Genomic DNA, 18194 nt, shown 5'->3' with positions numbered 1-18194 from the left:
GATTCTTAACCACTGTGCCACCAGGGAAGTCCCCCTACTCTTTTAAATTTACATTTTATATGATTTGAAACCACTTTTTGCTAAGTTGAATGAGTCTGCCTCTTAAATTTTCTGACATGCAAATGACCTAGACTTATTATTACAGTCTAAAAGCAGCCTTAATAAACAACTAATCTTATTTATTGCCAGAAGGAATTTTATAAAATCATAGTCAACTCTTCCAGCTTCTCATTTGCTTCATAGATAATAATCCTTTTCTGCCTGTCAGCTGATATAGCTGGCTTGCTATTTAGCTATTCATTTTGCAACTAGTAGTTATTTTTGAGGATACATTGCTTAAAAGTTTTACATTTATTGATGCTTTACTAGATTTCATTTATGACCAAAGTCAGCATTACTTTATACCTGCTCTAGTTTTTTTCAAGCCAAATCACTGGGGCCATGCAGTTTGAGATGTACTTGATCTGCAGAAAATGAGGACTAACTTGACAATATGGTCCTTGATATCTCAATCACATTTCAGCTCATACAACCAGAAAGGTTTTATGGCTCAACTCTAGAAAGGGCATACATAATACCAGCCTCACTCCTTATTTATATTATTTTTCTATCTTAATTTTCCCTGTGTTAATTTTTCCTTTTCTTCAGTTTGTCATCTGTTTTGTTTTGAGGTCTTTTTGTTTGGTTGGTGGTCAGTTGGTTTTTTAGGGGTTTTTTTAGCTTTTGTTTTTGATGCTGTGTTTGTCTCTTAAATTTCCTTAAATTATCTTTTGGAACAGGTTTGGTTATTAAGTAATTCACTGACTATTTTCCATATGATATCCCTCACTTAGTGGAAATTTTTAGGATCTTTCTTCTCAACAATTTCAGTGAGATACATTTAGGTACATTTTGTTTTGTTACCATTTTATGTAACTAACAGATATTTGGGTGTGTATTGTGTGGGATCTTCCATCCAAGTGTTCATTGCTTTTTTGTTTGTGGTTTATCTTCAAGTGAACTTTGGTATTATTGGGCTGCAATTTTCTCATTCATTTTATAATTTTTAATATTTGTTATATCCTAAACAACAGAAGCAGAATAATGTCATGTTGAAAAGCATGGGTTACAGAGCTAGACCACCTAATTCTATTGCTGACTTACTAGCTGTGAGACTTTGCAAGTTACTTAACCTCTTTGTATCTTAGTTTCCTCACCTATAATATGGAAATAACAGTCATACTACTTCACAGGGATATTATGCAGATTAGATGAGTTAATATCTGTAAAGCACTTAGACCAGTGCCTGGTACCCAATAAGTACTTATAAACAGCGTCACCCAAGTATAGTGCTACACTGACAAGCCTACCTGAAAATCAGTATTTCAGGAATGCTAATAGTTAATGCATTAAAATGTTATCAAGAAGTCCATACAATTGCTGACATGTCATGCTCCTAATTTAAGAGAGCCCTCTGCAAAATATTTGAGACAGTGTTGAGGAAATAAAAAGCAGGAGCATTTTAAGTTTGTTAAAATTGTCATATAATCAGGTAGAAAGGGAAAATGAATACTCATCACTGCATAATGTTTTCTTGTAATTTTGATATTCTCAGTGCATCCTCTCACTTTATTTCTATGGGAAAAGTGTTTGATGCACATTCTTGAATTAACAAGGTCTTTAGGAAATATAAAATACATTTAACTTATATTTTTCTTATTATAACTGAAAGGTCCTTGAAAGTATGGACCCTCTCACTAATCCTGGGCAATAGAACTCTGTGGCAACTGTGGGGATAGTTGAGGATAGTAAGGGTATAGAGCTAAGTCTTGTTAAGAGGGTACTGATGACAGACCAATAAAGTAAAGACCCCAGTAGCAAATGGAGATCAGATCAAGAGTAGAAGTGGAGAGATAGCTTTGATCTAATGTGAAGGGACAGTGATTCTTCTGAAAATAGAAGAGGTGAGAAAAGTTTGTAAATAACATTGAAAGAGTTCAGTTTCATGCTGAGATATGTAGTTGAGGTTGGGTTGAGGAAGTTCCTTAGAGAGTGGTGAAGATCTCTGATAATCACTGTAGAAAACAGGATATAGGTTCTTAACCAGGGATAACTTCCTGAAAGGATTCCTGAGCAATGCTGATGGCTGAGTTAAGGTTGGATATAACTAAATTTATAAACATGCCAGTCTGAGTACCATTTGATTTCTACAGTTCAGGTCTATGAGAAGATACTTATTTGACTGATTAAAATTGGGGATTTTTAGTGAAGGGGAAGTAAAAGGAAGATATGAATGGGAAAAAAAGATCAGGCCATGAAGACAGTGGTGGATCAGGAGAAACGGGAGATCGTTATGAGGAAGACCAAATGTAGAAGAAAGAGAACTGGAGAGATGAAAGATAGATGTAGTGGCCAGAGACTGAAACATGAAAGTTTAAGATTTCAAAGATGAAATAGTGGAATTCTAAGTGATAAGTTCCAAGATATGTCTTTGAACATGGGTTACTAAAAACAGAATGGAAGAGGAGAGTTCAGGAAAAGTTGAAGTTAGGTTTTCTTGGACATGAAAGTCATTGTGCTGATGGGCAAGAGCTGGGAAAAACACTGTGAACATGGTGCCAAAGTTCTCAAGAAATGACAACTGAGCAGGACAGCAGTGAGAAGGGATAGAGGGTGGTATGTTCCTATGGCATGATCTCAAGAAAGAAGAAAGTAAAGCATGAAACAGGAAGGACAGTGGTAATGGAAGCAGCCTTGTGGGGTCTGGAGACTGCCGCAGGGGAGAATGGGAAGCCTCTGCTCCCAGTGGCTGCTGGAAAAACTGTCTTGGGGAAAACCAGGTTTCATTTAAAGAAAGCACATGAACAGGTGTGCTGTGAAAAGGTTGAGGATATAGGGGAATTTATACTAGAGAAAAGGTTCTAGTGAGCACAGTGGAAAGAATTGAGAAGGAGATCATCAGTTAAAGAAAGAGTCAAGAAATGGAAACACAGCTGTGTGAGAACATGAGCCAAAATGAGGAAGTGGGCTGCCGGGGCTTGGTTTTTGTTTAGGGGCTGAAGATCAGAGGCATGATTGGATTTACTGGGAGCCTGAATCCAACATTTATGAGGAGACACTGTTGAGACCATGAGACTCTTCGCTATTAGGTCATGCTCTTCAGGGTAGCCTTGCCTTTTAGTAGGAACTTAGAAGGTAACAATTTCCCTTCCTCACTGGTGAGAAGTATCCTTTAGTGCAGGGGGCCCCAGCCCCACCCCCACCCCGGCTGGGCTGCACAGCAGGAGTGGAGTGGCTGGCAAGAGCAAAGCTTCATCTGCCGCCCCCATCACTCCCCATTGCTCACATTACCGCCTGAACCATCCCCCTCCCCTCCCCACCCTCTGCCCTGTCCGAGGAAGAATTGTCTTCCATGAAACCAGTCCCTGGTGCCAAAAAGGTTGGAGACAGCTGCCTTAGTGTCTTATCTCCTCTGGAGTGTCTGGCATGTATTGGGTTGGCCAAAAGTTCGTTCAGTTTTTTCCGTAAGATGGCTCTAGTAGCACTTAGTTGTCTTTAATTTCATTCAAAACAGTTTTGTTAGATTGTATGTGACAGCTGTCATATCAGCATGCATTTTTAAAAAGGCTTATCAAGGGACTTCCCTGGTGGAGCAGTGGTTAAGAATCCACCTGCCAATGCAGGGGACACGGGTTCGAGCCCTGGTCCGGGAAGATCCCACATGTCATGAAGCAACTAAGCCCGTGTGCCACAACTGCTGAGCCTGTGCTCCAGAGCCCACGAGCCACAACTACTGAGCCCGCGTGCCACAACTACTGACGCCCACGTGCCTAGAGCCTATGCTCTGCAACAAGAGAAGCCACCGCAATGAGAAGCCCACGCACCACAACGAAGAGTAGCCCCCACTCGCCACCACTAGAGAAAGACCACATGCTGCAATGAAGACCCAACACAGCCACAAAAAAAGGAAAAAAAAGCCTGTCAAAACTGGTGAATTTTTGTGTACCCATTTCAATATTGAAGATGGAAGAAAAAAAGCAACATTTTTGGTATGCTTTATTATTTCAAGAGAGGTAAAAATGCAACTGCAATGCAAGAAAAAGATTTGTGCAGTGTATGGAGAAGGTGCTGTAACTGATAGAACGTGTCAAAAGTAGTCTGAGAAGTTTCGTGCTGGAGATTTCTCACTGGACGATGCTCCACGGTCAGGTAGGCCAGTTGAAATTGATAGCAATCAAATCGAGACATTCATTGAGAACAGTCAGCATTATACCATGCAGGAGATAGCCGACATATTCAAAATATCCAAATCAAGCGTTGAAAATCATTTGCACCAACTTGGTTATGTTAATCGCCTTGATGTTTAGGTTCCACTTAAGTTAAGCGGAAAAAAACCTTGACGATATTTCTGCATGCAATTCCCTACTTCAACATAATGAAAATGTTCTGTTTTTAAAACAAATTGTAACGGGCGATGAAAAGTAGATACTGTACAATAATGTGGAATGGAAGAGATCGTGGGGCAAGTGAAATGAACCACCACCAACCACACCAGAGGCCCATCTTCATCCAAAGAAGGTGATGTTGTGTACGTGGTGGTATTGGAAGGGAGTCCTCTATTATGAGTTTCTTCCAGAAAATCAAACGATTAATTCCAAGAAGTACTGCTCCCAGTTAGACCAACTGAAAGCGGCACTCGATGAAAAGCCTCCAGAATTAGTCAACAGAAAATGCATCATCTTCCATCAGGATAACACAGGCTGCATGTTTCTTTGATGACCAGGCAAAAACTGTTACAGCTTGGCTGGGAAGTTCTGATTCATCCACCATATTCACCAGACATTGTACCTTCGGATTTCCATTTATTTCGGTCTTTACAAAATTCCCTTAATGGAAAAAATTTCAATTCCCTGGAAGACTGTATAAGGCATCTGCAACAGTTCTTTGCTCAAAAAGATAAAAAGTTTTGGGAAGATGGAATTATGAAGTTGCCTGAAAGTGGCAGAAGGTAGTGGAACAAAAGGATGAATATGTTGTTAAATAAAGTTCATGGTGAAAATGAAAAATGTGTCTTTTATTTTTGCTTAAAAACCGAAGGCACATTTTGGCCAACCCAGTATTTATTGAAACCTATTGCTCCAGGTTATCCCTTGCCAGTTCTTTTCCACCTTTTTGGAAGACTGAGTCTTTCAACATCGTTTACATATTTTTAAAATATTGCCTCATTGTTAGAGTATCCTGGCTTTGCCTCATTGTGTGCCCTCGGCAAGTTACTCAGTTGCATTCTGCTTCAATTTCCTTAACCTATAAATGATGCCTACTTCAATTATTGTGAGGATTAAGTGCGTTAACACATGTAAAACACTGGATAGTGCCCTGTACATACTTTGCACTATAGCATTATTATTTTTTAAAACATATAGTGATCATACTTATAATAATAACTTTTATTGAGTGCTGCCAATCATTGTATTTGGAACTTTAAATTTATCTAATTTGATTCTCTCAGAAGTGCTGAGGTTGATTATTTTAACCTTTTTACAGAAGGAAGCAGACTCACAGAAGAGCAGTAAATTGCCTTGCTGATAAATATTGAAGCTGTTATTAAAACTTACATCTTTTGATACCAAAATCCATTTTCTTTCCACTGTGCAACTTGTTACAAATCACAATCATTATCATTACCTGTATATGCATATTAGCTGTTAATAAATTTCCTTAACTGCATAGCACCATAAAGTAATGAAAAGACCCCCAAAAGTTCTCACAGTCTTATTCCCCTCTTTTGTAACTGAACATCTGTAGTCTCTTTCCTGGTCTCCACACATGCTTGAATACAGTGCTCAAAGCCCCAGTCATGACCTGTCTTTTCAGATTTCATGGATATGAGTGAGAATGCCATCCACCAAGTATCTGTATTAATGTCCGGGTTAAATCTTTAAAAACAATAACAACAAAAAATCAGAGAAAAAGGAAGTAAAACCAGCAATAAAAGTGGTAGCCTTTATTAGCTTGAGAGGTTAAATGCCAGCCTGAAATAAAAACCCCATGTTTGAGGAACACGTTGATCAAGCCTGTGTTTTACAGACAATTCTTTTGTATACTGTGGGCATTCCTTATGGGTTGAGTATGGAGAGTGGGTCATTTTACACAAGGACATTTCAGAGCGAATCTTGGAAATTAGTGTTATATGTATTCGGAAATTTATAAATGAAAAGCAGCCACCTGGGTAATAAAACTTGAATTAGTAGATAGTGCTCATTATGTTATCAGAGGAAGGTAAGAACAAAGAGACTTGTTTTACATCAGATATCTATTTCTCCATGTATATTTTGATGAGCTTTTGAGTTGGTTCATAAGGGTGTCCGAAAATGGTCAACTCGAAGGCAGAATCAGTAGAAATCATTTAATCATTTACTGTATCCCAAACACTGCCGGCAGGAACGCTTGGTTGTTTTCTTCCTCTTTCCGCGGGTCACTGCGGGGTCACGTGATATGCATCACGTGACTCGGTCAAAGGATCTTTTCCTCTCACAGCTTCGCAAAAAAAAAAAAAAAAAAAAAAAACAACCAGAAAGAAGCCGCCGCCGTTCTCCAATTAAAGCTGTTAACGTGTACTACGCTGTTTCCTTGTTGGATTTTCTTCTCTGCTGCTACTGTAAAAACAAAATGAGTGGTAAGATTTGCTGACTGATTTTAAACATTCTGCTTTTATTTTAAAATGTAGAAAGTATTGTATTAATCTGAAGTCATGCCATGTGTTTTTTCAATAGATGCCAGATCTGTCGCTGGAAAAATATTTTAAATTGTGGCCATGTAGTTATAAAAAGATTAGACTTTATTTAGAGTTGAGCTGATTTTATATTCCACAGAATATATTTTATATTCCAGAGCCTTTTCTTTACTAGGCTTTTCTTTTTACAACTAAAATCTGTAAATTGGCATCAGATTATTTGGAAGCCATTGTGAAAGCTTGCTTAAAAAGGGAATGTGTGGCACGTCAGCAGCCCGTTGCATTTTAAGAATTTAAACCCAGACAAATTTCTAGTTTCTTTTTTTTTAATGTGAATGTATACTAATAAAGAAAAATTAAAGAGTTTAAATTATACTAGATGAAATATCGTCCTTATTAAATCATTGATGCCACTTTTTAAGAAATTGAGGCTTCTCAAATTTCTTAAGATAATTGGTGAATAGAGTTGTTTACTCTTATGCACGATTTTGGAATAGGAAATATGCCCTTAAAAATCAATAGCTGTGTGATTTGGGGTAGATTTTGCTCAAATTATATACATTATTAAGGAGTTACTAGGTGTATCTCCAGTTGTACAGATATAGCCACTCTCCTGCCAGATGTGCATTTAATGGTACAATCAGTAACAGATGTAGCTTCTGCATTGGGACAAAAATCTCCCTCACTGACCTTAATCGGGGTTTAGTAGTTACTAAATTAAAAAGTATTGTTGGAACTAAGGAGGTAATCAAACTTTTGCATCATTAAGTATGCAAGATTTTAGAGTTTTGCTGCTATATACAGGAAGAGCAACAGAAGTGGTGCTGTAAATATTGTAGGTCTAAACATGAATACTTGTATTTATTATGTTTATACAATGGGAGTTTTATGTGTTCAGTGTTGCATGTTACTTCACACCAGTATTTTAGATATTAAATAATGATATACATGAATTGTCTTTTTTTTTTTTTAATCTAACCTTGTACCATTTCTGTCTCAGGGTAAGAAAATTCACTTGCTAAAGTGAAATGATTACTTCATAGGAATATGAGTTAATCATTATTCCTGGACTGCAACTAGTAATGGATTTACTGTTTGTTCTATTTTAGATTGGGTTTGTTTTGTTCTGTTTTCAGTATCACACTTAAATATAATTAAAGAATAAAGTAGAATTTTGTACTACTAAGTTATAAAAGATTTTAGCAGCTTTCAAAGTATAAAATGGTTTGAATTATAACTACTTAGTATTTTTATGTATTTATATTTTTAGTAAAAGAAGAGCAACCCAAAGCAGTTATGTAGTTTTACAACTTTAAATGTAATCAGTAATAACTTATTTTTTACCCTGAAGGCTAAAAATCAAACAAACAAAAACTTGTTCTGATGACTTGAAGTAGGGATTAAATTTGACCACATACACAAGGAACCACAGTCTCTGGCATATATAGTAGAAGCTCAACAAAATAATTTCCTTTATTAAGATTACAGATGTGATTTTCAGTGAATTCTCTTTCTGCTTCTCAGCTAAATTTCACATGTTCTGAATAATATCTAAGACAGCTCTCAGGATTCAGAAAGCTAGTTTTATATAAATTAGCTAATAGAAGTAAACCAGCATTACTTTAAAACTGCTGTCATTTTCTCTTGAGTCCAGTGTATAGAAATTAAAAGGTAAGTTTCGGATGAAGCCTTTCTTGCCTAGAGGTATAAAGCACCTCACAAGTTTTATTTAGTGAATTTATAGGTAATGTTGCTTATATGTAGAAAAATTTTGTTCTTCCTTCTGTCTTGTTTTTCAAGGATATGATGATAAAGAAGGCCTTAATTTTCCTTAGAAGCATCAGAGCATAGTTCTTAAGGCTCAAATTATATGTTGCCAAATTGTATATTTTAGTGTTTACTAAATACATAGTAGAGATATATCCTCAGAAATGAAACTCCTTGGTTTTGAATCCTAGTTCTACCACTTGGGCTGTATTAACCTTTCTGCTTCAATTTCTACATGTGGAAAATGGGAGTAATAATATTTACTAATAGAATGATTATGAGGAGAAAAAAGTACATAAAAGGCCTGGCACATAGTAAGTTAGTATTAGCTATTTTAAGATAATATTCTGAACAACTTCATGTATTTGGTGGGCTTGTTTTGGATAGGAAAAGTATTGTTGAAAAGTTATTTTATAGTCATACATAGTATAATTTGGTAGTCTGCCCACATCACTCCTTACTTCCTCTTAACCACTTGAGTCTTTTCCCTACTTTTCTTCCTTCTACTACCTGCCTCTTCTTTCTTTCATTTCCTCCTCCCCTTCTTCTACCCCTTTCTTTCCCCTCCCCTTCACTCCCTCCCTTCCAGCCCTTTTCACTTTCCTCCTGTCTTCTCTCTTATCCTCCTATTACCTCTCCTCCTTTGCCTCCTCCTCCCTCCCCTCCTGCCTTTATCCTCTCCCCCTCCTCCCTCCCTTCTCCCTCTTCTCTCTTCACCCTTTCCTTACCACTATTTAGTACTTATCCTCCTGCATCCTCCTTTTTCCTACATTCTCTTTTTTCTTTCCTTCCTCACCTCTCACCTTCCTTCCCCTACCTTCACCACTACTTTGTTGCTTGGTCCTCACCCCTCCTCCTTCCATAGAAAGAGGAGAGTGGCTGTAATCTGATTTGCTGTAACCTCCGTGCTCTTCATTCTGTTTTTCTGAAATATGTATAATGATACCAGTGAAATTTGTTTCTTTTCTGTCCTGTGATTTAGCTTTTTCCTCCTTGGTTTCTTTTATGACTGGGATCCATCATATGTACTCTGCAGGTTGAAATCTACATATAAAAGGAACTCTTCCTTCATTACATTCTTCATCAGACTCTTGGGTACCTTTATTTCCCTAGAAATGAGTAAAGCTCTCTGAGAAGGTTTCATTTCAACTTATTAAAAACTAGTGGGTGAGGGGACAGTGCAGTCTAAAGTTACATGGGAAAAAAAGGATCTGAGGGTAAGATATTCTTTTTTAAAGTTATGTAAAGCAAGTAAGATTTTAGTTCCTAGAAAGAATAAAACACACACCTTCCAAGAGTGCCTCGTTAGAGAAGGGAAATGAGATAATATTTTTGATAACTGTTTGGAAAGGATATCACTATAAAAACGAAAGGAAATGTAGAATAAGACAAGCTGAGTGTTTTTCAAAGAACTTTTCAGTGTAAGAAACAAAAAAATTTTCTTTGGGTAAATGTGCATGTATAGCATTTCTCTAACTTTGTTCTCAAGCCCCCACAGACATAACTTACACGTTCACAAGAGGTTTTTAACCCTAACAAAGCAAATCCCAAATTTCTAACTATTCTTCCTCTTAACTGCTTTTCCCTCTTGTCTTTTTTTGATTTTTGCCTTTTGTATTTTTCATTGATTTTATATGCAAAGTTTAGTTTGATTTTCCTTTAGGTCAGTGTTTCTTAACTTGCACAATTATAAGAATCACCTTGGATATTTGTAAAGTAAATATGCTGATTCAAGACCCCCATTTACTGTAAGCATACTAAACAGGAATCTCTAGGAGAACCTGGAAATCTGTGTGTTTTTTTTTGGTTTTTTGTTTTTTCGGGGTTTTTTGGCCATGCCGCACACAAGTGGGAACCTAGCTCCCTGATCAGGGATCAGACCCACGCCCCTGCAGTGGAAGCGTGAGTCCTAACCACTGGACTGCCAGGGAAGTCCCTGTGTGTTTTAAAAAGCTCCCCAGGAGACTGTTATGATCACTAGGCAAGTATGAGAAACAGCTATAGGTAAAGAGCAATCAGTGCACTTTATAAGTTAAACTTTTCTATTTTTTAACATCTAAATTTCTTTTCATAGTAATACAGTCACTATTAGTTTGAGTGTTTAGATGAAGAATTCAAAATGTAATTCAGATTGTTTTCAATTTTAGCTTGCTAAGTAATCCTGGATTAATACGTCATTTCTGTGACCCGTTCAGGTCCTGCTCAGGTTCCAATGATGTCCCCAAATGGTTCTGTGCCTCCTATTTACGTGCCTCCTGGATATGCCCCACAGGTATGTTTTATGTAATTTTTCTTTTTATACCTATATAATAGTGATCGTAATGTTACTGTTTAATTCAGACAAAAGGTACCATTTAAGTGCTGAAGTTTACCCAGTACAGTATATCTTTGGTAAATCTATTTCGAATATTTTAGTACATTTAGTATATTTGTAAAGGAGGAAAAATTAAGTTAGCAGCACTCATCATTTGGCCTTGTCTTTGGGTGTTGAATTATAATACAGAATTAATTTTAGAGTTTTATCTCCTTGGGTATGTGAGTAATATAAGTCATATCTTAAGATTTAAAGGTACCTACACTAACTTTTTAAAATTAATCATTTGCTTAAAAGTAATCCAAGACTGTACTTCCAATTTTATTCTTACAGTCATTCACAGACACCCATAGTAATTGTATGGCACATTGTGGTCAATAGAAGAGAATTTAGACCTGTAGACCTGCAACCATAAGGGCTAAGGTACTTCCAATTTTATTCTTACAGTCATTCACAGACACCCGTAATAATTGTATGGCACATTGTGGTCAATAGAAGAGAATTTAGACCTATAGACCTGCAACCATAAGGGCTAAGGGTATCAATATCACCACACACCTGCAGCCCTTTCCTACATACCAGTTGGAAAGCTCTGACTTAAAGAAAAAAATGATAGCTAACTTAGTTACACAGGCAAACTTAATTAAACTTTAGTATCTGTAGGTGTTCAATATCTGCTACTGAGATTCTATGTAGTCGGCACTCATTGCTTCAAAACCTTTTTGGAAATAGCCAGTTTCTTATCCTAGCACTGAATTTATACTTGAAATTTTCTTCAGACCCTCTCTTACTTCCTCTCTGATTATGCCAGAATATTGGTGGGATATTGTGGTGGATTCACTGCTTACTCTGTGAAGCCTACCACTATATGAATGAGAGCAAAAGAGGACCATGATGCTGGGGAGAATGGAAGCAGTATGAGAATTAGAGTCAAAAAGCTGGATCCATGTCATTTTTAAAACCCTCGCTAGCTGCGTGGCCTGGGACAAATCAATTTACTTGAGCCTCAGTATCCTCACTGTAAGATGAGATGATAACATATTAGAAAGTGCTTTGTAAGCCTTTCAGAAGAGTAACCTGCTCACTTTCTACTTTTGTTTAGCACACTGACTCCTTAGCCTGTATTCTGCCTTTATTACCCTACTAAATCTACTCCCTGGTATATACCAAACCAAAGGCCTTTTTCCAGCCTGATCCTCTTTGACCTCTAAACATTTGCCCCTATTCATATGATTTATCCCAGATTATCCCCGATTTCCTTGAAGTAATGCTATCCTGATTCTTCCTACTTCTCTGGTTGTTCCTTCTCAGACCTTTCTCCACCTAAAGAGGATACCCGGTCTTTTCTCTCTAGCACAGTTCAGTTTAACAAATGTGTTGAATGGTACCACGTGTCAAGCTCTGCATTGGGTGCCAGTGACATAAAGATGATTAAGACAGATTCTTTGAAGGCAATTATAGCGTATCCTCTTCTCTCAGCTAACAGTACCTTTTATTTTTACGGCAAATTTCTACCCCTCTCCTTTCACTCAATCATGACCTTCTAGAATTAGCTTTCCTTGAACCTTTTCAGGTGCCTCTCCTTTGGGGTTCTCATGGCACATTATATATATCCTTCTTTTAATGAATTTTTCACACTGTTTAGTTAATAAATTCTCTTTCCTGAGAAGATTATGAATTCGTACAGTTCCTGTATTCAGCAGTGTTCAACAGATATGTACTGAGTGCTCATATATGTCAGGTGCTCTTTTAGGTGATTGAATAAAAAGAGGCAAGGACCTCCGTACTTCTGTAGTTTACATTCTTGTGGGGAAAAGGAAACAATAAGCATAATAAATGGATAAATTATATAATGTATTAGGTGGTGAGTAATAGAAAGAAAATAGAGCTAGTTACATTTTAAAATAGGGTGATCAGACTAGGCATCATTGGAAAGGTGCCTTTGAACCAGGTCTTGAAGGACAGTTGGGAGTTAGCAATGCATCTGTTCGTGGAAAGAGGATTCTGGGAACAGAAACAGCCAATGCAAATGGCCTAAGATGAGAGCATGCCTGAACAACAAAGAGGCCATCGTGGCTGGACTGAGTTCTTAAGGCAGAATAATAGTAAGCAATGAGGTCAGAGAGATAATGGGACTAGATCATACAGGATTCATATTCATTGTTATTTCCTCAATGCTGAGTACAATGCCTGTCATATATTAAGGGCTTAATAAATATTAGTAAATCAATCAAATAATCATCCAAGTTGAGGTTCTATATCTTTAGGCCAAGAGCTACTGAAATAATCTTCCTATATTACTTCTTCGATTTTTTTCACTTCTGTGCTTATTATTTGGCTTGTCCACTCAATGAAGTCTGGATTTCTTGACATATAAGGCCTTAACACAGTTCTCTTCTAGTTTGTCTTCGTACCCTTCTCTTGATACATCTAATCACGTAATCTATTTTTGCAGCCAAACATGACTACTCACATGCTCACTTGATGTTTTTCTTTCTTCATGCTTTTGTTTATGCTGTTATTTGGGGAATGTTATTCATTCCCTCATTTCTGCCTTTTGAAATTCTACCCATCCTTGAGAACCTAGATCGAGTTATTTGTACCATTCTTTGGTTATATGTTATGTACCACCTGGTATTATAATTGTGTATATATATATATTCTTCTTAAATGGGATTTTAAGTTCCTTGAGCATAGGGAGGTACCTTTTAATTATCATTTTTATTCTGTGGTAATTCAAATATAGTAGGTGCTTCATAAATATTTGTCAAATAAGTGAATGAACTTTAAGAATAATCTTACTGGAAGCATTATGTGAGGCTAATTATTAATTAACAATTTATCAATCTTAGTTTAAGATTATCTCTAGGAAATGTATCATTTTAAGCACACAGCGGTAATCCAAGGACAAAAATCTAGTTTCATCATTATTGAAATAATTTAAGTACCCACTATGGATTCTAACATTTTGACATCACTGTTGAAGTACATCCCCCATTGCCTGACATACGCAATTTCTGATGTTAGAAAATACTTATAAAGTGCCAAGTTCTAGGCACAACTAAGAGCTTGATAATTGTCCAAAACTTGGCACATAAGCAAACGTAATTATATTAGCAAATATAGAAGCTGGGCGTTGAACCAAATGTTAAGACACAGAGATGGCTGTTGTTAAGTACAAGCTGTATTTGGCTCAGCAGGAACCAAGTAGCACACACACTAAATCCATGAATAGCTATCATCTGTAGTCTCCTTTTAGACTTTAGTACACTGTTCTCCCCTCAGGGCAGCAGGTTTAATCACCTCCATCCCGGCCTTGTATCTCTTATTGAAGGCCAGTGATCCAAGGAGGGTCAAGTAATGTTTTTGCTATATCATCATGTAATTCAGTACATACTAATGGGATTCAGCAAATGTATGTATCCTAAAACGTTTGGTCAGGCAAGCAAGGACTGCAAAAATTAAAATCCAGTGTTGGGACCATTTAGCTCTACCACTGAGGAAGTAATGATGCTACATATCTAGGAGCATATTGAGGCTGAAAAATGAAAGTTTCAAAAGATAGATAGATCTTAATTTAAGATGAAGATCAAGATTTAACAAAAATACTTATTAGTAGAAACATGAAGAAATCATGATTTACCCAGGATAAATCAACCTTCAAATTTTTGATGTTTTACCAATGGCATGTCCCCCTTCTGTAGTTTACATTCTTGTGGGGAAAAGGAAACAATAAGCATAATAAATGGATAAATTATATAATGTATTAGGTGGTGAGTAATAGAAAGAAAATAGAGCTAGTTACATTTTAAAATAGGGTGATCAGACTAGGCATCATTGGAAAGGTGCCTTTGAACCAGGTCTTGAAGGACAGTTGGGAGTTAGCAATGCATCTGTTCGTGGAAAGAGGATTCTGGGAACAGAAACAGCCAATGCAAATGGCCTAAGATGAGAGCATGCCTGAACAACAAAGAGGCCATCGTGGCTGGACTGAGTTCTTAAGGCAGAATAATAGTAAGCAATGAGGTCAGAGAGATAATGGGACTAGATCATACAGGATTCATATTCATTGTTATTTCCTCAATGCTGAGTACAATGCCTGTCATATATTAAGGGCTTAATAAATATTAGTAAATCAATCAAATAATCATCCAAGTTGAGGTTCTATATCTTTAGGCCAAGAGCTACTGAAATAATCTTCCTATATTACTTCTTCGATTTTTTTCACTTCTGTGCTTATTATTTGGCTTGTCCACTCAATGAAGTCTGGATTTCTTGACATATAAGGCCTTAACACAGTTCTCTTCTAGTTTGTCTTCGTACCCTTCTCTTGATACATCTAATCACGTAATCTATTTTTGCAGCCAAACATGACTACTCACGTGCTCACTTGATGTTTTTCTTTCTTCATGCTTTTGTTTATGCTGTTATTTGGGGAATGTTATTCATTCCCTCATTTCTGCCTTTTGAAATTCTACCCATCCTTGAGAACCTAGATCGAGTTATTTGTACCATTCTTTGGTTATATGTTATGTACCACCTGGTATTATAATTGTGTATATATATATATTCTTCTTAAATGGGATTTTAAGTTCCTTGAGCATAGGGAGGTACCTTTTAATTATTATTTTTATTCTGTGGTAATTCAAATATAGTAGGTGCTTCATAAATATTTGTCAAATAAGTGAATGAACTTTAAGAATAATCTTACTGGAAGCATTATGTGAGGCTAATTATTAATTAACAATTTATCAATCTTAGTTTAAGATTATCTCTAGGAAATGTATCATTTTAAGCACACAGCGGTAATCCAAGGACAAAAATCTAGTTTCATCATTATTGAAATAATTTAAGTACCCACTATGGATTCTAACATTTTGACATCACTGTTGAAGTACATCCCCCATTGCCTGACATACGCAATTTCTGATGTTAGAAAATACTTATAAAGTGCCAAGTTCTAGGCACAACTAAGAGCTTGATAATTGTCCAAAACTTGGCACATAAGCAAACGTAATTATATTAGCAAATATAGAAGCTGGGCGTTGAACCAAATGTTAAGACACAGAGATGGCTGTTGTTAAGTACAAGCTGTATTTGGCTCAGCAGGAACCAAGTAGCACACACACTAAATCCATGAATAGCTATCATCTGTAGTCTCCTTTTAGACTTTAGTACACTGTTCTCCCCTCAGGGCAGCAGGTTTAATCACCTCCATCCCGGCCTTGTATCTCTTATTGAAGGCCAGTGATCCAAGGAGGGTCAAGTAATGTTTTTGCTATATCATCATGTAATTCAGTACATACTAATGGGATTCAGCAAATGTATGTATCCTAAAACGTTTGGTCAGGCAAGCAAGGACTGCAAAAATTAAAATCCAGTGTTGGGACCATTTAGCTCTACCACTGAGGAAGTAATGATGCTACATATCTAGGAGCATATTGAGGCTGAAAAATGAAAGTTTCAAAAGATAGATAGATCTTAATTTAAGATGAAGATCAAGATTTAACAAAAATACTTATTAGTAGAAACATGAAGAAATCATGATTTACCCAGGATAAATCAACCTTCAAATTTTTGATGTTTTACCAATGGCATGTCCCCCTTAAGTTTAGAAGCACTTCAGGTATGAACTCATCATTAACTCATATATTTTAACTTCATTTTTGAGAATAACAGACAGGGTATTATACACTGGGTAATCTGGGGATTAACTGGTTCTGTTTTTCCCATTTGTAATTTGCAAAACCCAAACTCGCCATTAAAATTGCCAGTTGTATTATAGTTCCTTTGCATATCTATTCAAGAGTTCCACAATATTGTTTATTTTATATTTGTACCTTATTGCTCTGATACTTTAGCATTCTACTCAGCAGTAATGGGAATAGTCAGACTTAATTTTTCAGTTACGTAACTTTTACTGTTGGATCAGAAAAATGGATCTTTTTTTAAAAAAATTTTTTATTAACTATGACACTGTGTAAGATACCATCCAATATGATAGGGAAACCTAAAGTTAATTAAAATGATATGCATAAAGCAAAATGTAATTCACCGGAAGCTTAAATATAGTTCAAAATGTAGTTCACCGGAAGCTTAAATATAAAGGAATATTAATTTTGCAAACAAGCCAATGGGAAATATATTTAGTGATAAAGAACAAATATAGTTGTATATTTTAAAAGTTGTATATTTTTCTGATCATTATTACGTAGAAAACTTGGAAAACAGGTAAAAGGGTAAGGAAAAAATTGCATCAAGTGTTATTATAACCTGGAGACATAACCTTCACGAACTCTATTATTATAGTTTAGCAAGTAAGAAAGGGAGGTTTACAAGAGATTTGACATACTGCATAGAGGCAGAAATATGTGCCAACTGAACTGAGACATCAAATAGAGAAACAAACAGAAACAGTAAAACTCAAAAAACAAAGCAAATGATGACACGGAGAGCAAAAGGTGACAAGTGTAGAAGGAACTTAATTTCCTGGCAAATAATAATAACTTATAGTCGCTAAGGGCATTGCAGCTCAGAACACTTGGTATTTTAAGGATGAAGTTAATGAATTATCAAGAAAATATTATAGATTTACCTGAATGGAACTCCTGAAAGGTAATAGGAAAAGTTCTCTCCTTCTGCCTTTCTTGTAATGAATGGTTCCCCTGTTTTTTATAGAATGTGGGTTGTTATGGTGATGAGAGGGTACCTAACAGGGAGGGGATTATAGATCTCATAATGTGGGGAAAGGGCCTATATCAGCTTCATAAAAAGTTTCAGATTACTCCATTGAGCTGGACTTAGTATTTCACTGTGCCTTTATGTCAGCCCGCAGCAATGAGGTCAGTTAAGTTTTTCAAAGATTCTACAAACCAGTCTGATCTCAGTCTTCCCTGTCTCTCGTGGAGAGAACAGCCAAAAAAGATGGGCAGCAGTGTAAGAGACTGGAAGGGGACTTAGAGGTTTAGATGAGGACGAAGAGTCACAGAGCTGAAGAGAAAGGTTGTAGTCGCTCAGTGACATTGCTGTGTGTTTGATTAGATATATAAAATAAATATCTGTTGGATGAATGGCCAGAAATATCTTTATTACTGTTTAATAACTTAAAGTTGGAGTAGTTCAGGGTTCAGGGTGAGGCAATAGAAGTAGGTTGCTAAAAGTAGTGAGGAAGCAAAGACTGTAGGCATTGAAGAAGTCACAAAACCCTAGTAATTTGGTGTTGTTAAGGGGGAGCAGGGGAGCATTTGAGTAGAACTAATAGAATTTATTTCTGGTCATATCATTCATTAAACAAAAAAGTTTTTGAGCGTCTGTCATATGCTAGGTGTATTATACCAGATATTGGGAAGAAAACAGTATACAGAACAGATCTGTCATGGAATGTATATTCTGGTGCACAAT

At 36.5% G+C, this 18194-nt stretch overlaps 1 protein-coding gene across 5 annotated transcripts in view; it reads left to right on the top strand.

The window, feature by feature from the left end:
* FNDC3A (fibronectin type III domain containing 3A) overlaps positions 1 to 18194 on the top strand; it is a 199105-nt gene that overhangs the window by 115937 nt on the left and 64974 nt on the right. For 4 of the 5 annotated variants that reach the window (XM_024126029.3, XM_007105284.4, XM_055089637.1 and 1 more), the window contains one exon: positions 10675 to 10751. In XM_024126029.3, coding sequence (XP_023981797.1) covers positions 10675 to 10751 — 77 coding nt within the window. Of the gene's footprint in view, positions 1 to 5543; positions 6656 to 10674; positions 10752 to 18194 lie in introns of those variants that run through there. The other variant, XM_007105286.4, reaches the window with a different exon arrangement.

This window comes from Physeter macrocephalus, chromosome 13 (genome assembly GCF_002837175.3).
Source record: "Physeter macrocephalus isolate SW-GA chromosome 13, ASM283717v5, whole genome shotgun sequence".
NCBI lineage: Eukaryota > Metazoa > Chordata > Mammalia > Artiodactyla > Physeteridae > Physeter > Physeter macrocephalus.
Note: the sequence above shows the minus strand (reverse complement) of the source record. Positions and strands in the feature narration are given on the sequence as shown.